Raw genomic sequence first — 27,567 nt, 5'->3', positions numbered from 1 at the left:
GGATATGGGGCTTTGGTGACAAAACGGATGGCACTGTGATAGACTGCATCCAATTTGTTGAGTAGAGTGTTGGAGGCTATTTTGTAAATGACATCGCCGAAGTCGAGGATCGGTAGGATGGTCAGTTTTACGAGGGTATGTTTGGCAGCATGAGTGAAGGATGCTTTGTTGCGAAATAGGAAACCAATTCTAGATTTAATTTTGGATCGGAGATGTTTAATGTGAGTCTGGAAGGAGAGTTTACAGTCTATTCAGATACCTAGATATTTGTAGGTATTCTAAGTCAGAACCCTCTAGAGTAGTGATGTTGGACGGGCGGGCAGGTGCAGGCAGCGAACGGTTGAAGAGCATGCATTTAGTTTTACTTGCATTTAAGAGCAGTTGGAGGCCACGGCAGGAGAGTTGTATGGCATTGAAGCTCATCTGGAGGTTAGTTAACACAGTGTCCAAAGAAGGGCCAGAGGTATACAGAATGGTGTCGTCTGCGTGGAGGTGGATCAAAGAAACACCAGCAGCAAGAGCAACATCATTGATGTATACAGAGAAGAGAGACTGCCCGAGAATTGAACCCTGTGGCACCCCCATAGAGACTGCCAGAGGTCCGGACAACAGGCCCTCCAATTTGACATACTGAACTCTATCGGAGAAGTAGTTGGTGAACCAAGCGAGGCAATAATTTGAGAAACCAAGGCTGTTGAGTCTGCCAATAAGAATGTTGTGATTGACAGAGTCGAAAGCCTTAGCCAGGTTGATGAATACGGCTGCACAGTAATGTCTCTTATCTATGGCGGTTATGATATCGTTTAGGACCTTGAGCATGGCTGAGGTGCACCCATGACCAGCTCTGAAACCAGATTGCATAGCGGAGAAGGTACGGTGAGATTCGAAGTGGTCGGTAATCTGTTTGTTAACTTGGCTTTCAAAGACCTTAGAAAGGCAGGGTAGAATAGATATAGGTCTGTAGCAGTTTGGGTCTAGAGTGTCTCCCCCTTTGAAGAGGGGGATGACCACGGCAGCTTTCCAATCTATGGGAATCTCAGATGATACGAAAGAGAGGTTGAACAGGGTAGTAATAGGGGTTGCAACAATTTCGGCAGATAATTTTAGAAAGAGAGGGTCCAGATTGTCTAGCTCGGTTGATTTGTAGGGCTCCAGATTTTGCAGCTCTTTCAGAACATCAGCTATCTGGATTTGGGTGAAGGAGAAGTGGGGGAGGTTTGGGCGAGTTGCTGTGGGGAGCGCAGGGCTGTTGACCTGGGTAGGGGTAGCCAGGTGGAATGCATGGCCAGCCGTAGAACAATGCTTATTGAAATTCTCAATTATTGTGGATTCATCAGTAGTGACAGTGTTTCCTAGCCTCAGTGCAGTGGGCAGCTGGGAGGAGGTGCTCTTATTCTCCATGGACTTTACAGTGTCCCAGAACTTTGAGTTTGTGTTGCAGGAAGCAAATTTCTGTTTGAAAAAGCTAGCCTTAGCTTTCCTAACTGTCTGTGTATATTGGTTCCTAACTTCCCTGAAAAGTTGCATATCACGGGGGCAATTCGATGCTAATGCAGATGTAATAGCACCGGTGTAATAATGTAATAGCACCGGTCAATGTAAAAGCACCGGTTAATGTAATAGCACCGGTTAATGTAATAGCAGCAGTCACTGTAATAGCACCGGTCATTGTAATAGGACTGGTCAATGTAATAGCACCGGTCAACGTAATAGCACCGGTTGATGTAATAGCATCTGTCATTGTAATAGTACTGGTCATTGTAATAGCACCGGTCAATGTAATAGCACCGGTCAATGTAATAGCACCGGTCAATGTAAAAGCACCGGTTAATGTAATAGCACCGGTTAATGTAATAGCAGCAGTCACTGTAATAGCACCGGTCATTGTAATAGGACTGGTCAATGTAATAGCACCGGTCATTGTAATAGGACTGGTCAATGTAATAGCACCGGTCAACGTAATAGCACCGGTTGATGTAATAGCATCTGTCATTGTAATAGTACTGGTCATTGTAATAGCACCGGTCAATGTAATAGCACCGGTCAATGTAATAGCACCGGTCAATGTAATAGTACTGGTTAACGTTATAACTTTTCTATTTATAATAACTTGTACATTGTTTTATGTAATAAAGCCTGGTTAATGTAATAACTTGCAGGGTAATTAAATAATGTAATAGGTTATCAAATTACATTTTAGTTATTTAGCAAACGCTCTAATCCAGAGCTGTAATGGCTGTCGTAGGAGAGAGAGGACCAAGGCGCAGCGGGTTGCATGTTCATCATATTATTTATTGTGAACACGAGAAAAACAAGAAAACAGAGAACGACAGACCGACAGTTTCACAAGCTAAATAATAACAGCAGTGCGAAATACAACTACCCACAATTAACAACCCCAAACACATACCTATATATAGGACTCTCAATCAGAGGAAAATAGAAACACCTGCCTCCAATTGAGAGTCCACACCCAAACCTAAACATAGAAAAACTAAACTAGACAGAACGTAGAAAATACAACCTAGAACATACCCAACTCCCAGAACTAACAAATCACACACCCTAAATACAACCAACCACCCTGAACCAACCAAAACAAATACCCTCTGCCACGTCCTGACCAAACTACAATACAAATAATACCTAAACTGGTCAGGATGTGACAAGAGCAACTTACAGGAGCAATTGCTCAAGGGCACATTGACAGATTTTTCTCTTGGGATGATGTTATTATTTTATGTTTTTAAGAACCCCCTAAAGTCAATGTCCGCTCCCCCTGAAAACAATTAGCATTAAAAAAAATCCCCTTCAAAATCTGTCTGAGATATCACTGAACTACAGCGGTGTTTGTCAGACCATGAAATATCCCGAAAATCTGTCATCTCACAAAAACATCTGTAGCGTCCAAACAGTTTGGCCCACTGTTTGTTAAATATGGGTAAAAAATATATATAAATAATTTCCTGAGCTTTCTTATATCTCAGATATAGGACAGACACTTTAAAACAAACTTCCTTTTGATTTATTTTCTGAATATCTGTTTTTCCATGTATGAATCTGTTATTCAATGCGTTTCTGTGTCACACCCTGATCTGTTTCACCTGTCTTTGTGCTTGTCTCTACCCCCCTCCAGGTGTCGCCCATCTTTCCTGTTATCCCCTGTATATTTATACCTGTGTTCTGTTTGTCTGTTGCCAGTTAGTTTTGTTCTTAGAACCTACCAGCGTTTTCCCCCTTGCTCCTGTCTTGTCTTAGTTCCTGTTTTCTAGTTTTTCCCGGCTTTGACCCCTCTGCCTGACCCTGAGACTGGCTGCCGTCCTGTACCTTTGCCCCACTACTCTGGATTACCGACCTCTGCCTGACCTGACCCTGAGACTGGCTGCTGTCCTGTACCTTTGCCCATGTTGTTGTCATAAGCAACGTTACTTCGGCACAGTCTGCATCTGGGTCTTACCTTGAAACATGATACTATGGGCTAATAGCAGTAAGGACAAATTCAGTGTTTCATCAAATATTATTATATATATTTTTTGTATAGGTAAAGGGGTCCTAAAATTCAAAATCAAATAGCTAAATGATCATTGGTGTGACCATCTTAAAACAATCCAATATGTTAGCTTAGTAACCACCCCCGCTTAGATTTTTTACATAGTTGACACAGTTTTCATCATCTATTGTCTGAATATGTACAGCGTTGATCAAGCAGCATCCTAAAATAGTGTGGCCTACTGTACCATTTGAACCAGCAACCGACTGGAGCGTCAATCTTCTTAATCAACCCAAAACAACAAGCATCCAAACATGATATCAACTATAGCATCAAACCAATGAATAAATTATAGTTTGTTAGAGGCAACGTGGTAGCTATTTCCACTGTGGTAGAGGACACGGCTCCTCCCCCTTGAAGGACACCTTGGCTGATAACTGAGTTCTCTACAACCCATCAATCTGGGGCTAACTGAGATGAGGGCATTTGAAAAAGAAGGCTAAGACCTCCAACAGACCTTAACCTGTTGGGGCTAGGGGGCAGTATTTGCACGGCTGGATAAAAAAATGTACCCGATTTAATCTGGTTACTAATCCTACCCAGTAACTAGAATATGCATATACTTATTATATATGGATAGAAAACACCCTAAAGTTTCTGGCAGGCAAAACCCTGAGACATTTTCTGACAGGAAGTGGATACCTGATGTGTTGTATTACCTTTAAATCTATGCCATTGAAAAACACAGGGGCTGAGGAATATTTTGGCACTTCCTATTGCTTCCACTAGATGTCACCAGCCTTTACAAAGTGTTTTGAGTCTTCTGGAGGGAGATCTGACCGAACAAGAGCCATGGAACGATGATGGCCCATTAGACACCTGGCGCGCGAGTTCATGTTGGGTACCCTCGTTCCAATACGTTATAAAAGAGAATGCATTCGTCCACCTTGAATATTATTCATGTTCTGGTTAAAAAAGGCCCTAATGATTTATGCTATACAACGTTTGACATGTTTGAACGAACGTAAATATATTTTTTCCCCTCGTTCATGAAGTGAAGTCCGGCGGGCTTAGATCATGTGCTAACAAGACGGAGATTTTTGGACATAAATGATGAGCTTTTTTGAACAAAACTACATTCGTTATGGACCTGTGATACCTGGAAGTGACATCTGATGAAGAGAATCAAAGGTAATGGATTATTTACATAGTATTTTCAATTTTAGATCTCCCCAACATGGCGGCTAGTCTGTATCGCAACGCGTATTTTTCTGGGCGCAGTGCTCAGATTATTGCAAAGTGTGATTTCCCAGTAAGCTTATTTTTAAATCTGGCAAGTTGATTGCGTTCAAGAGATGTAAATCTATAATTCTTTAAATGACAATATAATATTTTACCAATGTTTTCTAATTTTAATTATTTAATTTGTGGTGCTGACTTGACTGCCGGTTATTGAAGGGAAACGATTTCCTGAACATCAACGCCACAGTAAAACGCTGTTTTTGGATATAAATATGAACTTGATAGAACTAAAAATGCATGCATTGTCTAACACAATGTCCTAGGAGTGTCATCTGTTGGAGATTGTAAAAGGTTAGTGCATCATTTTAGCTGATTTATGGTTTTGGTGACGCCTGTCTTTGAATTGGCACAACATTACACACAACTCTTGTAAATGTACTGTCCTAACATACTCTAAATTTATGCTTTCGCCGTAAAACCTTTTTGAAATCGTAAAACGTGGTTAGATTAAGGAGATGTTTATCTTTCAAAGGGTGTAAAATAGTTGTATGTTTGAAAAATTTGAATTTTGACATTTATTTGGATTCAAATTTGCCGCTCTTGAAATGCACCTGCTGTTGATGGAGTGCACCACGGGTGGGACGCTTGCGTCCCACCTAGCCCATAGAGGTTAACCTGGTTCATTTCCCATGCAGACCTACATCAGAGGCTTCCAGGGGCTATAGAGCAGGTAAGATGTGAGCTGTAAAGAGGGGAGGGTACTCCACTGTGTGTTCTCCACCCAGCCCCTCTCTGACCCAGACATTTCGGCACAAGCTGTAAAACGCCATTCAATTGAATTAAGTCTATTCCCACCTCCACTCAATTGGTTCCCATTGAAACACACACATCTTAGCAAAACAAACCCAAAACAAGACACCAAAATCAACACCTCTGTCATTACATAATGATATAGAGAACAGAACATCTAAATCAACATCAATGAAAGCCCTCTCCCAAGGCACATCATCTCACAAAGGGCAGGACATTCATTTAATAACATAATCAGGTCAGACAGCTATTGTGAACAAGGGAGAAGATACAAATCTAACATTCATTGTACTCTACAAAGAATCACGAGCATAAACCTCCCCTGGGATATTTTATATTCATCACACAGTCTCACACACACACAAAAACAGAAAGGTCAAATGTCAATGCTGAGAAGGGCTAGGACACAACATATTACCGGCTGGAAACAACAAAGCCGTCAGTGTAGTTGCTAATTAAACTGATTCCACTCATAAACACACTCTGAGGCTTACTGGGATATTTGTAGATAATGATATAGCAAGCATACAAACAACCACACACATGGACACACACACACACACACACTGACCGTTAGAGTATGGCGTCTCACAGAGCGTGAGGAAGTCTACGATAGGATAGTCCATCTCCAGCACGGCTGTACTCTTCCCATGCATCACCGTCAGACATGGCCGCCGACCCACCGTGTCATACGACAGACCTCCAGACAGGATCATGAAGGGGTCTCTGTATAGCACACGTATACCACACACAGACAGACGCAGACATACACACACGTATACCACACACAGACAGACGCAGACATACACACACGTATACCACACACAGACAGACGCAGACATACACACACGTATACCACACACAGACAGACACAGACATACACACACATATACCACACACAGACAGACGCAGACATACACACACATATACCACACACAGACAGACGCAGACATACACACACGTATACCACACACAGACAGACGCAGACATACACACACATATACCACACACAGACAGACGCAGACATACACACACATATACCACACACAGACAGACACAGACATACACACACGTATACCACACACAGACAGACGCAGACATACACACACATATACCACACACAGACAGACGCAGACATACACACACATATACCACACACAGACAGACGCAGACATACACACACATATACCACACACAGACAGACGCAGACATACACACACATATACCACACACAGACAGACGCAGACATACACACACATTCCACACACACACAAACAGACACATGAGACACATGAACACAAGTCCATATGGAAAGCTATAGAGATGCCTTATTCATTATCTCTTCAAGCATCGTTGTGTGTGTGTGTGTGTGTGTGTGTGTGTGTGTGTGTGTGTGTGTGTGTGTGTGTGTGTGTGTGTGTGTGTGTGTGTGTGTGTGTGTGTGTGTGTGTGTGTGTGTGTGTGTGTGTGTGTGTGTGTGTGTGTGTGTGTGTGCGAGCGAGCGTATCCTTACCCCAGTCTAGTGGTCTTGTACTCCACTTTGAGGATGGGTTTGCAGGGCTCTGGCTTCTTTCCATCCTTGGGCTGCTTTCCTGAAATAGACCAGATCACTTTAGCTTGTCAGTTCCCTTCTTTATTGCCCTCTTACTCTCTGCTTTGTTCCCTTTCACCTCTTTTCCCTTGCCCTCTCTCCTCTCCTCTCCACTCTCTCCTCCTCCCTTTTCTTCCACAATTTCCCTGATGGAGCAGTAGCAGCCACTGTGTGTGCCAGACAGTGATTCAGGCCTGTCCATCAGGGAGAGGGAGAGAGATAGATTTGTGAATAAATGCTAGCTATGTGCACAAAGGGAGTCAACCTTAAGGGTTGGTCAAATAAGTATACACTAAAAAGGAAGAATGTAATCACAATTTATTGTAATAATTGACAATTACCTAGCCTTAATATTTTTTTTTAAAGGGAAGCCTTTTTTAATTTCACATAAACCTGTCACACACGTTTTCATAATTGTTCATTAAATACTGAACTGATTATGCATGCAGCAGCGGGGAAAACAACTAATTGAAAACAGTTTCAATGGAATCCTTTCCCCATTACACTGTACACAAGAACAATAAAATGGCAATTTAAGAATGGGGTTCAAAGTTCTCTTGCTTTCTTTCACTCCCTTTCTCTTGGTTTTCTCTCTTCTATTCCTCTCTCTGCTTTCTGTCGCTTTGTGTGTGTGGAGGGGACAAAGTCACGTCAGGGAAGGAAACATTTAACACTGAGAGTAAATTAAACCCTTGTTCATTTTATTTGATCTATTTTGTAAATAATGTATGTTTACTTTGTGTAAATTCCTCTGTCTGTCACTTGCAGCCCCATATCACCAAGTAAAATTCTTAGTATGTGCAAATGTACAGTGAATAAAGGTGATTCTGATGAGAAAGGAGAAATGTTAGAAACCAGAGAAAAGTTATAAAGACAGGTTGCATATTAAAAGAAATTGTGTGTGTGTGTGTGTGTGTGTGTGTGTGTGTGTGTGTGTGTGTGTATGTATGTATGTATGTATGTATGTATGTATGTATGTATGTATGTATGTATGTATGTATGTATGTATGTATGTATGTTCAAGCTTACCATGTGGGGTGATTGTCTGAAATGGCTTGCCCTGGCCCTTGATGTTCCATATGGTGAGCGTTCCGTCTGAGTGACTACAGATGAACTGCTTGCCCTCATGGTGCCAGGCAACCGAGTGGATCGCCTAGGAGACCACAGGAAGCAGGAAGTGAGGGACAGGAAGAAGAGGGCCACTTAATCACAGTGGGAAACCATTTGTAGCAGTACCAGGTACAGTTGTACCTCTCACACACATACTGTTCACGTATAAGGCTTCTCCTATGGACATACGGTGTGTTCACATGTGACTATTACGCCCACGCCTTAGTGGGGATTATGCTGTGTTCAGCAGATGGCTGTTGTGATGTTGGCGTAGAGGAGGGTTGCAAGGCAGAGTTTACATTTGGTTACGTCATGTACATCCCTGAAACATGGTACAACCTTCTATCAACCACCTGTGTAGCATACATTATAAATGAATTATCCTTTATGATGCATTATATAGCTACAGTACAGTATAAGCATTCATTACAGATCATGGCTAAATGCCTATATATCTGTACAATCATAATGCACAAAGGTGGTTCAAATGTGACAGTGCTAACAAGTGTTATCCCCATTGACAGAAACAAATGTTAGCCCCATTGACAGAGACAAGTGTTATCCCCATTGACAGAGACAAGTGTTATCCCCATTGAAGAGACAAGTGTTATCCCCATTGAAGAGAGACAAGTGTTATCCCCATTGAAGGGAGACAAGTGTTATCCCCATTGACAGAGACAAGTGTTATCCCCATTGACAGAGACAACTGTTATCCCCATTGAAGAGAGACAAGTGTTATCCCCATTGAAGAGAGACAAGTGTTATCCCCATTGACAGAGACAAGTGTTATCCCCATTGACAGAGACAAGTGTTAGCCCCATTGACAGAGACAAGTGTTAGCCCCATTGAAGAGAGACAAGTGTTATCCCCATTGAAGAGAGACAAGTGTTAGCCCCATTGACAGAGACAAGTGTTATCCCCATTGACAGAGACAAGTGTTATCCCCATTGAAGAGAGACAAGTGTTATCCCCATTGAAGAGAGACAAGTGTTAGCCCGATTGACAGAGACAAGTGTTATCCCCATTGAAGAGAGACAAGTGTTATCCCCATTGAAGAGAGACAAGTGTTAGCCCGATTGACAGAGACAAGTGTTATCCCCATTGAAGAGAGAGAGAGAGGGAGAAAAAGCTAAAGAGCAAGGTCAAGAGAAATGAAAGAAAAATACATAGATTGACTGACATATTATAAAGAAGAGAGGAGAAGAGACATGGGAGAGAAAGAGAGAGCGAGAGCGAGAGCTAGAGCGAGAGAGCGAGAGAGCGAGCGAGAGAGAGAGCGACATAGAGAGAGCACCTGGCTATGAGGAGGCAGGCAGCATAAGCTAACGCCAGACCTGCTACAGCAACACCTCACTGAGACAACCTGAGAAATGCTTCAAAAAAATGCTATACATTTTTTACATAAAAACTCTCCCAACATTATAAACGTTCTGCAAAAGCTCAAGGTTGGGAGATACAAAGACAAGCTAAGAGCAGAAAACAGACAGATAGGAGTGGGGATGGGGTGGAGTGGAATTATGATGCGGTGGGTTGAAATTGAAGACTCATTATTTTGTAATTAAGAATGCCCTCCCTCTGCTTTGCATAAACTAAACTACTTTTTTTATTTTATTTTTATTTTGGCAAGGCAGAAAGTGATTTAGCAACCGACAACAAATGAATAAAATGGCTGCTTCATCGTTATTAAAGCACTCCGGAAAGATCAGACCGGCTTACTACTGTCTTATGGCTCATTATTAAAACTCATTAGGTTAAAACACACCCACTAGCACGGACGCACACATACACACTCGCGCCAATATTGAAATACTTAGAAAACATTTCTCAGCTCAAGCATTTTAAGGTGAATGTAACCGCACACAGTGCGTCACTTCAACAGGCTATAGAAATATTGATGCCTTATTGATGTCACTTGTTAAATCCACTTCAATCAGTGTAGATGAAGGAGAGGAGACAGGTTAAAGAAGGATTTTTAAGCCTTGAGACAATTAAGACATGGATTGTGTATGTGTGCCATTCAGAGGCTGAATGGGCAAGACAAAAGACTTAGGTGTCAGGCGCACCAATTTAAGTGTGTCAAGAACTGCAACGCTGCTGGATTTTTCATGGTCAACAGTTTCCCGAGTGTATCAAGAATGGACCACCACTCAAAGGACATCCAGCCAACTTAACACAACTGTGGGAAGCATTGGAGTCAACATGGGCCAGCATCCCTGTGGAATGCTTTAGACATCTTGTAGAGTCCATGCCTCGACGAATTGAGGGGAAAATATATTAGGAAGGTGTATTTGGAAGGTGTACCTAATGTTTTGTACACTCAATGAACAAATCACTCTATATATACTGTATAGAGAGAGAGGGGGGGAAGAAAGAGACAAACACAGAAAGAGAACGACACACACAGAGAAACACACACACAGAAACACACACACACAGAAACACTCACACAGAAACACACACACAGAAACACACACACAGAAACACACACACACAGAAACATACACACAGAAACACACACACACACACACACACACACACACACACACACACACACACACACACACACACACACACACACACACACACACACACACACACACACACACACACACACACAGAGAAACACACACAGAGAAACACACACAGAAACGCACACGCACAGAAACGCACACACACAGAAACACACACACACACACAAACACACACATAGAAACACACTCACAGAAACACACACACAGAAACACACACACACACATGAACAAACACATAAACACACCCACAGAAACACACACACACACACAGAAACAAACATAGACAAAGACACAGACACAGATATAGACACACATAGAGAGAGACAGTTGGGCCTAATTAGAGTGCATTCCTCCTATTACAGTGTGAGACAGACTGGGCATCTATGTAACGACAGCAGTGTGTCGTCCTCCCAGACATCCTTAGTCACACTCCCTTACCCTCACTAAAGTTCAGCCACAGTACATAAACACAAACAAACAAACAAACAAACGTACTAACAGAAGAGAAACTGTTGACAAATCAATGCTACTCCACAGGACAGGACATGTACATACTGTAAATGTCAACAGATAAAGAGCCCTTCAGAAAGACAGATATTGACAGGTAGAGGTCTGTTAAAAGCCTATAACAGTGTGTGTCAGTGTGTATTACAGATCTTGCCGTTTGTCCTATAATAGTGTGTGTTAGATGCTCTGTGATGGGGGTTGTCCTATAATAGTGTGTGTTAGATGCTCTGTGATGGGGGTTGTCCTATAATAGTGTGTGTTAGATGCTCTGTGATGGGGGTTGTCCTATAATAGTGTGCTCTGTGAATGGGGTTGTCCTATAATAGTGTGTGTTAGATGCTCTATGATGGGGGATGTCCTATAATAGTGTGTGTTAGATGCTCTGTGATGGAGGTTGCATTGTGTTAGTGTACATTGGTTTTGAGTACCTGTCTCTGTGAGACTCCAGCTCTAGAGTACTGAGAGGAAGACCTGGGCTGGGTTTCACAAAAGCATCGTATCACTAACATCATCCTTCGTCCATTTAGATTCAATGAAATGAAGATGATCTTAGTGCTACTATGCTTTTGGGAAACCCAGCCTTGTCATGTTCCAACAGTGACAGGACCTGTCCAGACCTCAAATGTGTGTCAAACACTCCTCTCACAGTGCCAGGTGAAGGACACAATCCGATTTGCCATCTCGCTTTTCTCGACCCATTGATTTTGTTAGTAACGTTTTGTTAGTAACTCTCACTCAGATAATATATTCAAAACCGAAACATTTCTCTCCACCCTATGGCAAATTGAGTAGAGTTACAGAAAATGTGCTTTAAAACTTAAAATGTTTCTCCCCGCTGTCAAGAATGTTTTACTTGCACGGTGGAGGGGTCCCCCAACAACATTTCACTTAGGGCCCCCAAAAGGCTGGGGCCAGCTCTAACTGTATGTGTGGGTATGGATGTGGGAAAAGCAGACCCGCGAGCCACTGCGGCCCCTGACGATGATTTCACATTTTTTGTGGCCCCCACCCCCATCAATATTGCCCATCCCCGGTATGGAGCTAGAGCTAATATACGTGGCCATTCCTGTTGCTAATGGAGATAATACCACTTCTGTCAAGTGTCCCATTAGCACAACGAATTGCTGAATGAATGAATGAATGAATGAATGAATGAATGAATGAATGAATGGTGTCTGGCTACTAGAAATAGTTTATGCTTTTTATATGTCTCAGTGTATTCCATTCAATAGGTGCAATGTGAATTGCATATATACTGAACAAAAATATAAAGCAACATGTAAAGTGTTGGTCCCATATTTCATGAGCTGAAATAAAAGATCCCGGAAATATTCCATACTCACAAAAAGTGAACAAATTTGTTTATATCCCTGTTAGCGAGCATAAGCTGCCTCCAGTTCTCGCCAATATCCAGCAACTTCGCACAGCCATTAAAGAGGATTGTCACAACATTCCACAAGCCACAATCAACAGCCTGATCAACTCTACTGTATGCGAAGGAGGCAAATGGTGGTCACACCAGATACTGACAGGTGTTCTGATCCACGCCCCTACTTTTTTTTTAAAGGTATCTGTGACTAACAGATGCATATCTGTATTCCCAGTCATGTGAAATCCGTAGATTAGGCCGTAATGAATTTATTTCAATTGACTGATTTCCTTATATGAACTGTAACTCAGTAAAATTGTTGAAATTGTTGCATGTTGCTTTTATAGTTTCGTTCAGCATAGCTTAAGATTTGAGCCAATATAAACACTATCTGGAAAGTCATCACATTGGCTCGAGTATGAGAAAGTGTTTTGGTTTTCTGTTGAGTGCACATACACAAATACATAGGGTGATCTCTAACGCTGCCATGATTATTCCAATTCCACTGCTATAACAGCCTTTCAAGTGTGTGTGTGTGTGTGTGTGTGTGTGTGTGTGTGTGTGTGTGTGTGGAGGTGTGTGTTTCTCCCCTCACACCTACTTGTATTTATTCAGCTAGAGAGGGAGGGAGGGTGGGAGGGAGGTGGTGAACTGAGAGAGGGGTGTTAAGAGGGAGAGAATGACAAAATGAAAGAAGGAGCAGGAAAGATGGAGAGTGAGAGAGAAAAGAGAGAGATATAGAAATCTGAAACAGGCTCCAGTGTAGGCAGGCTATTCATCAGTAGGAGAAGGATGGGGCATTTAGTCAGACAACGCAGAGCTGAGGTGACTGATGCTCTCTTCTTCTCCATCTTCTCTCTGGTGCTCACAGTGACGGCACCTGCAGAGATAGCACTGAGCCATGAACAGGAAAAACACTGGGAGAGAGACACAATGGGAGAAGGAATGCTGTCAATTGTTTGTGAGGGTTGGAATACATACATACTGTGGTTAGGTGTGACAAAAATAGACAGTGTTTCCTGTAATTAGTGAGGGTGTATAAGATGTCCTAAAACGACTAGAGAAACTTGAGGACAAGGCTACAGCCAGTGTCCTCCACCTCTATTCCCTATGTCCTATACCCTATTCTCGATGTCCTATACCCTATTCCCTATGTCCTATACCCTATTCCCTATGTCCTATACCCCATTCTCAATGTCCTATACCCTATTCCCCATGCTCGATGTCCTACACCCTATCCCCTATACTCTATTCTCTTTGTCCTATACTCTTTTCCCTGTCCTATTCCCTATGTCCTATACCCCATTCCCTATGTCCTATTCCCTATGTCCTATGCTCTATTACCATTCGCTCTATACACTACGCTCTAAGCGCCAGGTGACCGCTGGCCCTTCCCCTGACAGTGACAGAGATAGCTTCCTGCAATTAGAACATTTTTCCCCAAAATACTGTTTCCTCACAACTTAGAGTTTGAAGTCCGAGGAACTCCAGACCCTGCCCTTCTGCCAGCCATAACGATGCCAAAACGTCCTTTGTCATCACGCCCAGTCTACGCAGCAAAACCACTGATACAGTACCATGATCCAGTATATACATCCAGCCCGGCTTTCAGAAACTTGCAGCGCCATCAGAAAAGCCTACACATCTATCCTGGTATAAGTATATACTTAGCATTTTAATCATTACTTAATGTGTTGGCCAGAGCCCCATCTAGGAATCCAGAGTTATCATAATTAAATCTCCCCATAGTCTATTCTACAGAATCGAATGCTATTCTACGCCCTTTAAAACTGGTTAGAGGCCAGCTTTGTTTAGTTCTTCACCGCTAAAGTTAAGACTGGGACAACTATTGCTGATCCAGAATCAGTGATACATTACTGAACAAACATGGCTATATGCCCTTCAAAACTGGTTCAGCTCTTAATACCTCAGGTTTAGACTGACGATCATAGGTCTGACCCTGAATCAGTTATTAGTGACAAGTGATGACAGCAGAACATTAGCTGTAATGCCAGAGCATGGCAGTGATGTGAATACAATGCTGTTTTCCCCAGTGTTCATGAGCTCCAGAGTACTGAAGCAGCAGCGGTGTAGAGAAGTAGGTCTCTGGGGAGGTGTTACAGGGTTGAGAGGAGAGAACATAGCTGCCAAGGAGATTCACTACATAAGCCTTTGGACCAGGGAGGAGCAGAGAGAGAGAGATATCATCTCACCCAGGGGAGAGTGAGAGAAAATGCACAAGAAAGAGGGAGCATCCTATTCATCAGGGAGAGTCACCACAGGGCCATGTTGTCCTTGTGTTGTCACATTGTAAATGAGGTGAATGGTAGCACGGGTGTTAACATAAACTCATTACTGTAAGCCTGACTCTGCATGTGTCTTTTTAAAGCTACTCGATCTGTTTGGCACCAGGGTTTCTGACTCGTTCTTAACTGGGTATTATGAGGCTGGGGATAACAAGTCATTATGTGATGTTTGTTTTTTTATTAGCATTTTTTTTGTTAGAAAAGGATGTTGGCTTGGGAAAACAAGTAAACACAAATGGCCGATGCTCTAGAAATTGAGGTCCACAGGCAAGACAGCAGGACAGCCGTGGTTCTGTGAGACTACACACTGTAGGATTGGGTTCCAAACTATTGTAACTGTAATGAATACTCAGGGAGAAAAAGGTGTAGATTCATGCGCATAGAGCAGCGGGTGTTTATTTTGCCTTCACAGAAGGCAGGATTCATGGTCACAGGCAAGCAATGGTCATACACAGGCAGGTGAATCAAAACTAGGACTGAAGGCTATAACTGGTTCTCACAAAACGAGCTAGGAAAAGGCTTAGTAAAGTCAAAACAAACAATACCTCACAAAAGGTACAAACAGAATGAACTGAACTAAATAAGGATCTGATGAGACCAGGTGAGTAACTAACACAGGTGAAATCAATGAACAAAAATGAAAGACAGGGCTACGTACAAGAACACAAAGAAAGAGGACTACGTTCAAGAATACAAGATTGACTAAGAAAATAAATACAGAACATCCCCCCTGGGAGGTTCCTGACGACCCAACGGCACCAGAGGATGGAGGACGTGGACGGGGGAGTAGAGGCGACTGCGAGGTCCGGCAGGCTGGTTCGACAAGGTCGTGGACTGACCCGACGTTCTGCGTCGAGGCTGATGTCCAGTGGGTCTGTTCGGGGGTCGACCCCAAGGTCGGGGAGTGGGACAATCCGGACGGTTACCGTGGAATGCCTGAATCATCTCTGGGTCGTGGATGTCCTGGTCGAGGACCCAGGACCGGTCTTCAGGCCATTAACCTTCCCAGTCCACCAGATATTAGATGCAACCTCTCAGGCATTTGGAATCAAGGATGGCCTGAATGTGAAGGCAGGTTCCCCTCCGACGTCCAACAGTGGGGGCGCACTGCGGGTTGAGACTGAAGGATGAAGAGGACCGGTTTTAACAGAGACACATGGAAGGATGAGGAGATTTTACACTGATGGGGGTAACGAGGCAGTATGTGACAGGGTTGATGCAATGGGTTATCTTGAAGGGGTCAATGAAGTGAGGACAGAATTTTTTGCAGGGAGGTGGATGTCTCTGGTAGAGAGCCACACACGCTGTCCGGGGTGAAAGAGTGGCGTAGGTCGGCGGCATCTGTCGGCAAAGCATTTCTGGGTATTAGAGGCTTCCTGCAGATGCCAGTGAGCGTTCTCCCATACCCGCTCACTACACCGAAACCAGTCGTCGACAGCTGGGACAGTACCAGGCTCCGCCTCCCAGGGAAACATAGGGGGTTGGTAACAAAGTAGACACTGAAATGGAGTAAGGTGGCGGGATGAATGCATGAGTGAGTTCTGAGTGTATTCGGCCCAGGCCACATACCGACTCCAGTCATGTGGAGAGGCAGAACATTGTTGGCGGTGGTGCCGAGAGGAGAGGCTGAGGGCGACCCTCAGTCAGTCACAGAAGGCTCACCACACCCGGGAGACAAACTCGGGCTCGCGGTCAGAGATGATGTTCTCCGGAATCCCATACAGACGGAACACCTGCTGGAACATACACTCAGCCAATTCCATGGCGTTAGGTAAATGAGGAAGAGGAACCAGACGACACATTTTTTTTAAACGGTCTAGTATGACAAGGATGGTGGCGTTACCAGAGGATTCAGGAAGGTCAGTGATGAAGTCAACAGCTACGTGGGACCAGGGTCTGAGGGATTGGCAAATGTTGAAGCTTACCGGAAGGGAGATGGAGGGCTTTTAGTTTGGGCACAGACTGGACAGGAGTTAAGTAATCCCTTACGTCAGATGCCAGTGAGGACAGCCAGAACTTACGGGCTAGAAGTTTGGTGGTTCGTGTAATGCCCGGATGTCCTGACCCCAAGGACGTGTGACACCATTGCATCAGTTGGGGTCTAACAGCTGCTGGTACGTAACTCCTCCCAGCTGGTGTCTCAGGAGGAGCCGGGTCAGAGCTTCTTGTATGGCAGAGTGAACCTCCCACTGTACCGGTCCCATAATGCAAGAGGAAGGAAGAATGGGTGTACGGTCTGAGTTACCGGTCAGAAGGTCAAACTGGCAGGAGAGAGCATCAGCTTTTACGTTTTTCTTCCAGGGATGAAAGTAACATGAAAATGGAAGCATGTGAAGAGCCCAGTGGGCTTGTCTGGAGTTTAACCTGTTAGGGCTAGGGGGCAGCATTGACACGGCTGGATAAAAAACATACCCGATTTAATCTGGTTACCACTCCTACTCAGTAACTAGAATATGCATATACTTATTACATATGGATAGAAAACACCCTAAATTTTCTAAAACTGTTTGAATGGTGTCTGTGAGTATAACAGAACTCAAATGGCAGGTCAAAACCTGAGAGATTCCTTTACAGGAAGTGGCCTGTCTGACCATTTGTTGAACTTCTTTTCCATCTCTATCATTTACTAAGGATCTCTGCTCTAACGTGACACTTCCCACGTCGTCCATAGGCGCTCAGAGCCCGGGAAAAAACAGAATGTCGTCATTCCAGCCCCAGGCTGAAACACATTATCGCCTTTCTCAAGTGGCCCATCAAGAGACACTAGCTTATGCGCGTGACCCCGACCGCCCCCGCCTTTGGGATTTTTTTCCTCTGTTTGCCGAAAAGGAGATTCCCTGTCGGAATATTATCGCTTTTCTACGAGAAAAATGTCGTAAAAATTGATTTTAAACAGCGGTTGACATGCTTCGAAGTACGGTAATGGAATACTTAGAATTTTATTGTCACGAATTGCGCCAAGCGCGTGACACTTCTTTACTATTTCGGATAGTGTCTGGAACGCATTCGAACAAAACGCCGCTATTCGGATATAACGATGGATTATTTTGGACCAAACCAACATTTGTTATTGAAGTAGCTGTCCTGGGTGTGTATTCTGACGAAGACAACAAAAGGTAATGACATTTTTATAATAGTAAATATGATTATGGTGAGTGCTAAACTTGCCGGGTGTCTAAATAGCGAGCCCGTGATGCCTGGGCTATGTACTTAGAATATTGCAAAATGTGCTTTCACCAAAAAGCTATTTTAAAATCGGACATATCGAGTGCATAGAGGAGGTCTGTATCTATAATTCTTAAAATAATTGTTATGCTTTTTGTGAACGTTTATCGTGAGTAATTTAGTAAAATGTTAGCGAATTCCCCGGAAGTTTGCGGGGGGTATGCTAGTTCTGAACGTCACATGCTAATGTAAAAAGCTGTTTTTTGATATAAATATGACCTTGATTGAACAAAACATGCATGTATTGTATAACATAATGTCCTAGGGTTGTCATCTGATGAAGATCATCAAAGGTGAGTGCTGCATTTAGCTGTCTTCTGGGTTTTGGTGACATTATATGCTGGCTTGAAAAATGGGTGTCTGATTATTTCTGGCTTGGTACTCTGCTGACATAATCTAATGTTTTGCTTTCGTTGTAAAGCCTTTTTGAAATCGGACAGTGTGGTTAGATTAACGAGAGTCTTGTCTTTAAATGGCTGTAAAATAGTAATATGTTTGAGAAATTGAAGTAATAGGATTTTTAAGGTTTTGAAAATCGCGCCACAGGATAGCAGTTGCTGTTACGTAGGTGGGATGAATTCGTCCCGCCTAGCCTAGAGAGGTTAACCTGTTAGGGCTAGGGGGCAGTATTTACACGGCCGGATAAAAAACGTACCCGATTTAATCTGGTTATTACTACTGCCCAGAAACTAGAATATGCATATAATTATTGGCTTTGGATAGAAAACACCCTAACGTTTCTAAAACTGTTTGAATGGTGTCTGTGAGTATAACATAACTCATATGGCAGGCAAAAACCTGAGAAGATTCCTTACAGGAAGTGGCCTGTCTGACAAGTTCTTGTTCTTCTTGACTCTCTTTATTGAAAACTGAGGATCTTTGCTGTAACGTGACACTTCCTACGGCTCCCATCGGCTCTCAGAACCCGGGAAAAAGCTGAATGATGTAATTCCAGCCCCTGGCTGAAAAACATTAGCGCCTTTGGTAAGTGGTCTATCAGAGGACAATCAGACTGAGGCGCGTGCACGAGGCGACCCCATGTTTTTATTTTCTCTCTCTTTGAACGTAAACACGCTTTCCCGGTCGGAATATTATCGCTTTTTACGAGAAAAATGGCATAAAAATTGATTTTAAACAGCGGTTGACATGCTTCGAAGTACGGTAATGGAATATTTAGAATTTTTTTGTCACGAAACGCATCGTGCGCGTCACCCTTCTTTACACTTCGGATAGTGTCTTGAATGCACGAACAAAACAGAGGATATTTGAACATAACTATGGATTATTTTGAACCAAACCAACATTTGTTATTGAAGTAGAAGTCCTGGGAGTGCATTCTGACGAAGAACAGCAAAGGTAATAACATTTTTCTTATAGTAAATCTGACTTTGGTGAGGGCTAAACTTGGTGGGTGTCTAAATATCTAGCCCGTGATATCTACTTAGAATATTGCAAAATGTGCTTTCACCGAAAAGCTATTTTAAAATCGGACATAGCGAGTCCATAGAGGAGTTCTGTATCTATAATTCTTAAAATAATTGTTGTTTTTTGTGAACGTTTATCGTGAGTAATTTAGTAAATTCACCGGAAGTTTGCGGGGCGTATGCTAGTTCTGAACGTCACATGCTAATGTAAAAAGCTGGTTTTTTATATAAATATGAACTTGATTGAACAAAACATGCATGTATTGTATAACATAATGTCCTAGGTGTGTCATCTGATGAAGATCAAAGGTTAGTGCTGCATTTAGCTGTGGTTTGGGTTTATGTGACATTATATGCTAGCTTGAAAAATGGGTGTCTGATTATTTCTGGCTGGGTACTCTGCTGACATAATCTAATGTTTTGCTTTCGTGGGTAAAGCCTTTTTGAAATCGGACAGTGTGGTTAGATTAACGAGAGTCTTGTCTTTAAAATGGTGTAAAATAGTCATATGTTTGAGAAATTGAAGTAATAGCATTTCTAAGGTATTTGAATAACGCGCCACAGGATTCCACTGGCTGTTACGTAGGTGGGACGATTTCGTCCCACCGACCCTAGAGAGGTTAACCTTTTGGCCCCTCTGATATATTCCAAATTACGATGATCTGTTAGGACGAGAAAGGGATGTTGTGCGCCCTCCAACCAGTGGCGCCACTCCGAGGGCCAGCTTTATGGCGAGGAGTTCTCTGTTCCCCACATCGTAATTCCTCTCAGTGGAGGATAATTTTCTGGAGAAGAAGGCACAGGGATGTGATTTTGGAGGTGTTCCCACCCGCTGAGAGAGTATGGCTCCTACTTAAGGCATCCACCTCCAGGGTGAAAGGAAGGGTCGGATTAGGTTGGTGAAGGACAGGAGCTGAGGTGAAGAGGTGTTTCAAGTTGTTGAAAGCAGCCACGGCGGTATCAGTCCATTGACGGGTCCGGGTCTTTTGGCTGGTAAGGGCAGTGAGGGGAGCGGCAGTAGAACTGAAGTTCCGAATGAACCGGTGATAGTAGTTGGAGAACCCAATGAAATGTTGGAGTTCGTTAACGGTGGTGGGTTTGGGCATGTAACTGACAGTGGTGACTTTGTTCTCATCCATGCTGACCCCTCCAGGTGTCAGTATGAAACTGAGGAAGTTTACATGGAAGGTGCTCTTTTCAGTCTTCACATAAACGTTATGATCAAGGAGCCATTGAAGAACATTTTGCACATGCTGTATGTGTTCCTTAATTAAGGAAGTGAGAGTAAATCAGGATGTCATCAATGTAGACAATGAGAAAGCAGTTGATCATATCCTGGAAAACCTTGTTCACAAAGGATTGGAAGACGGCAGGGTTATATGTACTTCGCAGGTCAAGTTTTGTATAGATGTTGGTGCGGCCCTCTTGTTCAAGGGTCGCTGGGATCAGAGGAATGGGGAAACGGTTCGTGACCGTGACGTCATTCAGGGAACGGTAATCAATACATGGACGGAGACCACTGTCCTCCTTTCCAACGAAGAAGCTGGACGCAGCCAGGGAAGAAGAATGAATTAAACCGTTTGAGTGTTATCAATGTAGTTCTCCATTGCCTCATTTTCCAGGATAGATAGGGGGAAAACACAGCCCTTCGGTGGGGACACTCCAGGGAGTAAGTCAATAGCACAGTCCCCTGGGCGATGTGGTGGCCTTGATTTTGCTGAAGACATTGCTGTACTGGGCGTATTCAGATGGTATGGTGGGTGGCACTGCAGAGGCAGAGTCCAATGGTGGTGGCTCTGCAGGGGTAGGTTGAGATAACTGGTGAAGCAGGTAGAAGACCAGGACAGTAGTTCACCTTGTCGCCACGAGATGGCAGGGTCGTGATGACAAAGCCAGGGGTGTCCAAGGATGAGTGGCTATTTGGGGGATGAGAGTTCCATGAGTTGAATGGTTTCGGTGTGGAAGACTCCAATCTGGAGGGTGACGCTCTGTGTCAGGTGCATAATGAAGCCCGTGCCCAATGGTTGCCCATCCAGGGTGTTAATCCTTAAGGAAGGGGTGACAGGTGTTAGATCAATGTCAAGCTCTTGTACTAGCTGGTGATGGATTACCTGCTGCTCCCGAATCTATCAAACCCTCTACGTACTTAGTAACCGCCTTCACGGTTATCAATTCTGGGGTGGAGAATTGCTTCTGGGAGGTATTTAGAAATAAAGACACGCCTACCTGCATGGCAGCAGAGGGACCCTTCTCATCTCTCCGTGGGGGGTGAACAGGGCAATGGCTGAGTAGATAATCTTTACCTCTACAGTACAGGCAGAGCCCTTCTTGGATCCGCCTTTGACGTTCGATACACTGGAAAGGAACATGGCCCAACTGCATGGGCTCTGGAAGACTCGGACGGGATGACGGCATCATGGAAAGGGAAGGTTCCGGGTTCCTGGGTGGCAGAGTTCTTCGGCGGTCGGCGATGAGGTGGTCGATGGAGTTGGACATACGACTGTATTGATTTAAATCCTGAAGGTCACCTCTACAGGCCAGCTCTGCCTGAAATTCCCTGTTGAGCCCTCTCCGGTAGATGGTAAGTAAAACAGCCTCACTCCATCCACTCCCTGCAGCCATGGTGCGGAACTCAAGGGCATACTCGGCAGCTGAATTGCGTCCTTGTTGAAGTTCTATGAGGAGGTCTCCTATAGGACGACCAGAAGGAGAGTGATCGAATACCTCTTTGAAGAGGGTGTGGAAATGGGTCTCAGATCCAATTTTGCCTGTGAGTAGAGACAAAAATCCACCCTGCGCTTGTTGGTGGCGAAGTTAGTGGGGTTGTGCTCAATGTATTTGCTGCATTGCATCAGAAATCCCTGACATTTCCCAGGTGAACTGTCATATTTTCCAGGCATGGATAGGAATGAAGGGCTATGGGTTACGATACCTGGCATCGGAGGAGTAGGGATAGGCTGGCGGAAAAGATGGCAGATTTCCTCCATATGCTCCTCTTGCTGGGTTAGGCGCCACTGTAGCGCCACTGAATCCGTTCTGTTATTAGGTGAGGTATTCTGTACTGAATACTCAGGGAGAAAAAGGTATAGATTCACGCGCAGAGAGCGTCAGGTGTTTATTTCCCCTTCGCAGAAGGCAGGAATCGTGGTCACAGGCAGGCAATGGTCATACACAGGAAGGCAAACAGGCAGGTGAATCAAAACTAGGACTGAAGGCTATAACTGGTTCTCACAAACGAGCTAGGAAAAGGCTTAGTAAAGTCAAAACGAACAATACTTCACAAAGGCACAAACAGAATGAACTGAACTAAATAAGGAGCTGATGAGACCAGGTGAGTAACTAACACAGGTGAAATCAATGAACAAAAATGAAAGACAGGTCTACGTTCAAGAATACAACGAAACAGAACAAAAGGTTGACTAAGAAAATAAATACAGAACCTTACAGTAACTCAGTATGGGTACAGGTACAGAACGAACACCAAACAGTCCTGGTCTACATCTCTAGTCCTTCACAGACTCTAAACCCTTTTTAATGTCATCTCTCAAAGGCAAACAATGCATATGGAAAACACAGTGCACACACACATACACACACACAGAATACACACAGTACACACACAGTATACACACACAGTACACACACAGTATACACACAGTATACACACACAGTACACACACATTATTCTATTTATATCAAGCAGTTCATGAATATTTGATTTCTCTTTTTGTATTTTCATGCATTCCCCAGATCACAGGAAGAGAGGTACTGAAAGGCATTGTGGGAGATGGTGCCTACCTCGTCGTAAGTGTAGCGGTAGTCTGCTTTCTTAGATTTCAGATCCCACAAGACCACAATTCCAGCCTCATATCCAATGATAAGCTGGAAGGGAAAATTGACAGACAGCCAGTGAGATTTGGCCCAGTGAGGACAGACATATCAGAGAAGGAATAATACGCTCAACATTCCCATGGCACCCTGCGGTTGGATGGTGGGATGAAATAGAAGACAAACAGGATACACAGTTTATCTGATCACCTTTTGACCTTGGTTCTAAACACTAACAACAAGTAAATAAAAGTGCATTTTGTTAAATTCTTTCATGGCTATTGTTAACCAAACCATGCCCCCTAAAGTTGATATTATCAAAATACCCCAAACAATGGACTATTTATTTAAAGGCCCAGTGCAGTCAAAAACATGAATTGCCTATGTTTTATATATATTTCCACACTATGAGTTCGGAATAATACTGTGAAATTGTTAACATGATGATAAAGCCCTTTGAGCGTAAGAGTTGTTTAAACTTCCATAAAATTCAGCCTGTTTTGGTGGGATGGAGTTTTGCCCTGCCTGGGGACATCACCAAGCGGTAAATTAGTTAATAGACCAATAAGAAAGAGAGTTCCAAACCTCTCTTCCAATAACAGCTAGTTTTCAGGTTTACCCTCCCCACTCAGACCACTCCCAGACAGTCCTAGCAAAATTATTGCTTGAGAAATGGCTCTTTGCTTATGAAGCTATTTTTGTAAATTTTTGACCATTTGAATTGAAAAACAATCACAGTAAGGTACTTAATTGTTACCCAGAAATCATATGATATAGAGATTTTGAAAAAACAGCAGCATCGGCCCTTTAAACCTCTCTGTGAGAGAATGCTTTCATTGAAATTCAAATGATAAGGAATTATTTTCCTTGTATATTTTTATGTTGTTCTTTGGAACTCAGCTCCTCTCGCACCCCGAGTCCTGAAACACTGATAAATGATAGATAAACGTCTGAACAGCCGTGGCTGGGACAAGTCATTCATATTTAAAAGCAATTATCTGTGTATTCAAATAAAAGAGAAATAATGATTCAGCCAGCTTTAATGTTTCATAAAGGCTAAACCTACGTCCAGAGAGAGAGGCAGGGAGGGAGGGACAGATGGCAGGATAAAGGTAAAGTGTCAGACCTGAAAGATGGAGCGATGTGTGAGGTCTTTAGAGAAGGATTAGGGGCATGCCACACTCTTCAACAACACGAAGGAAAGATACACACATGTAATGTACACAATATTTGGGCAGAGAGCCACTCCATACCTTTCCTTCATCCATGGGGTTGTCACTTATGTGGACCACAGGACCTGGGTGGGCCTTGGAGGATCTGAGAGAGAGAGAGAGAGAGAGAGAGAGAGAGAGAGAGAGAGAGAGAGAGAGAGAGAGAGAGAGAGAGAGAGAAAGAAGAAAAGAGAAAGAGAAAGAGAAAGAGAAAGAGAAAAAGAAAAAGAAAAAGAAAGAAGAAAAGAGAAAATAAAGGTGAGCCTCATCAAAGGGACACTCCCCTCAGCCTCATCAAAGGGACACCCCCCTCAGCCTCATCAAAGGGACAATCCCCTCAGCCTCATCAAATGGACACTCCCCTCAGCCTCATCAAATGGACACTCCCCTCAGCCTCATCAAAGGGACAATCCCCTCATCCTCATCAAAGGGACACTCCCCTCAGCCTCATCAAAGGGACACTCCCCTCAGCCTCATCAAAGGGACACTCCTCTCAGCCTCATCAAAGGGACACTCCTCTCAGCCTCATCAAAGGCACACTCCCCTCAGCCTCATCAAAGGGACAATCCCCTCAGCCTCATCAAAGGGACACCCCCCTCAGCCTCATCAAAGGGACAATCCCCTCAGCCTCATCAAATGGACACTCCCCTCAGCCTCATCAAATGGACACTCCCCTCAGCCTCATCAAAGGGACAATCCCCTCATCCTCATCAAAGGGACACTCCCCTCAGCCTCATCAAAGGGACACTCCCCTCAGCCTCATCAAAGGGACACTCCTCTCAGCCTCATCAAAGGGACACTCCTCTCAGCCTCATCAAAGGCACACTCCCCTCAGCCTCATCAAAGGGACAACCCCTCAGCCTCATCAAATGGACACTCCCCTCAGCCTCATCAAAGGGACACTCCCCTCAGCCTCATCAAAGGGACACTCCCCTCAGCCTCATCAAAGGGACAATCCCCTCAGCCTCATCAAAGGGACACTCCCCTCAGCCTCATCAAAGGGACACTCCTCTCAGCCTCATCAAAGGGACACTCATCTCAGCCTCATCAAAGGGACACTCCTCTCAGCCTCATCAAAGGGACACTCCCCTCAGCCTCATCCAAGGGACACTCCCCTCAGCCTCAACCAAGGGACACTCCTCTCAGCCTCATCAAAGGAACACTCCTCTCAGCCTCATCAAAGGGACACTCCACTCAGGCTCATCAAAGAGACACTCCACTCAGGCTCATCAAAGGGATGTCACATACAACAGATGTGTTTAGAGTTCCCACACATTATACAGATAGCTCAGGCGTATAGTGAGAGAGAAGATACACTTTGAGCTTAGAGCAGCTAAAGGAACAAAGCTAATTTGAAACATGGGAAGGACAGGGCTAACTGCTGAAGCCCTGAGAGTCCTCTTTAAAAGACAGGAGCTTACTGAAGGGAGAGATGGATGGCTTTCAGTCCCCTGTGAGAGTGTGTACTGTAGTGTATGTGTGTGTGTGTGTGTGCGCATGCGTGTGTGTGTGCGTATCTCTATCTCAGTCCTCCTCTCTTTCTCCATGTCTCTCTGCCCATGGCAGTGACAATAGCATCTATCAATCTAACCCCTCTACACCCATGCCAAAGACTGCCATCATGGCTAACATAGAGGATGAGGATGACTGGGGTCATGAAGGAAAGGCGATAGGGAGAGGAGAGGAGAGGAGAGGAGAGGAGAGGAGAGGAGAGGAGAGGAGAGGAGAGGAGAGGAGAGGAGAGGAGAGGAGAGGAGAGGAGAGGAGAGGAGAGGAGAGGAGAGGAGAGGAGAGGAGAGGAGAGGAGAGGAGAGGAGGGGAGAGGAGAGGAGGCTATGGAGAATTGGGATGTTACCCATGGTTGCCAGGGTCTATATTTATCAGTGTTAACCAGATAGTGTTATTAACCCAGTGTTACTGCAGCTGGAGTTGTTTATTTATCTAATCCCCCTCGCCACTGTCACACTGTTACTTACAAACCAACCCATTCTCTGCTGCACACACACACACGCACATGTGCACGCATGCACACACACACACAGGATTTGGAGAATGGATCACCATGGAAACAGAGCCAGGATGTGCAGAGTGCAGACAGCCTCCTGAAAATATGCAGCACCCACATAGAGGCAAGCACACACACACACCTATGCAAGAGTGTGTGAATGAAAGTAATCTATCTAAGGTGCAGAGGCCTGAATTCCACACACAGACTTCTCTCATAATGGATAACACCTGCCCATATATTTGAATGTCATATTGAATTCATCACATATGCAATACAACACCTACCATCTATCTATATGCCATCAAACTCAATGTCCCATAGCGGATATCACACAACACCATCAAAGACCATCAACCATGTCCTGTGGTGTGTATCACAAATGTATAGTATCAACACACACACACACACACACACACACACACACACACACACACACACACACACACACACACACACACACACGCACGCACACACACACACACACACACACACACACACACACACACACACACACACACACACACACACACACACACACACACACACACACACACACACACACATAAACTAGAACAGCTGGTGCATCTGCAGGCAACACAAGCATCCAATACTGAAACAGCGGAAACACAGTCACACTGAAAATGTCCCCTATGGCAACATGGCATTAACAGCCCTTAGTCTGGGGCCTTAGCCAGGAACATGCCAACAGGACTACCTGTTTATGTGTATAGGGGGAGGTGGGATAATGTAAGCACAGGTATCGCAATGTGCTAACAAAAGAGAGTAAGAGAAAGATGGTGACAATGAGGGGGAAGGGACAGAAAGAAATAGGGATGGAAGAGGAAATCAGAATCGTGGGGGGTAACTTTCATCAGACAGGGTGACTTTCATCACACAGGGTGACTTTCATCAGAC

General features: G+C 44.0%; 1 protein-coding gene across 12 annotated transcripts in view; it reads right to left on the bottom strand.

Moving 5' to 3' along the window:
• Window positions 1-27,567, bottom strand: part of LOC106607991 (syntaxin-binding protein 5) — a 155,777-nt gene that overhangs the window by 27,040 nt on the left and 101,170 nt on the right. For 11 of the 12 annotated variants that reach the window (XM_014205546.2, XM_014205551.2, XM_014205554.2 and 8 more), the window contains exons 6-10: window positions 24,687-24,750; window positions 23,404-23,487; window positions 8,163-8,286; window positions 7,056-7,134; window positions 6,114-6,268 (exon numbers count right to left, since the gene is read on the bottom strand). In XM_014205546.2, the coding sequence (XP_014061021.1) occupies window positions 6,114-6,268; window positions 7,056-7,134; window positions 8,163-8,286; window positions 23,404-23,487; window positions 24,687-24,750 (506 nt within the window). The remainder of the gene's footprint in view (window positions 1-6,113; window positions 6,269-7,055; window positions 7,135-8,162; window positions 8,287-23,403; window positions 23,488-24,686; window positions 24,751-27,567) is intronic. The other variant, XM_014205553.2, reaches the window with a different exon arrangement.

This window comes from Salmo salar, chromosome ssa06, assembly GCF_905237065.1.
Source record: "Salmo salar chromosome ssa06, Ssal_v3.1, whole genome shotgun sequence".
NCBI classification, from domain to species: Eukaryota; Metazoa; Chordata; class Actinopteri; order Salmoniformes; family Salmonidae; genus Salmo; species Salmo salar.
This window is presented reverse-complemented; position numbering and strand designations above follow the sequence as displayed.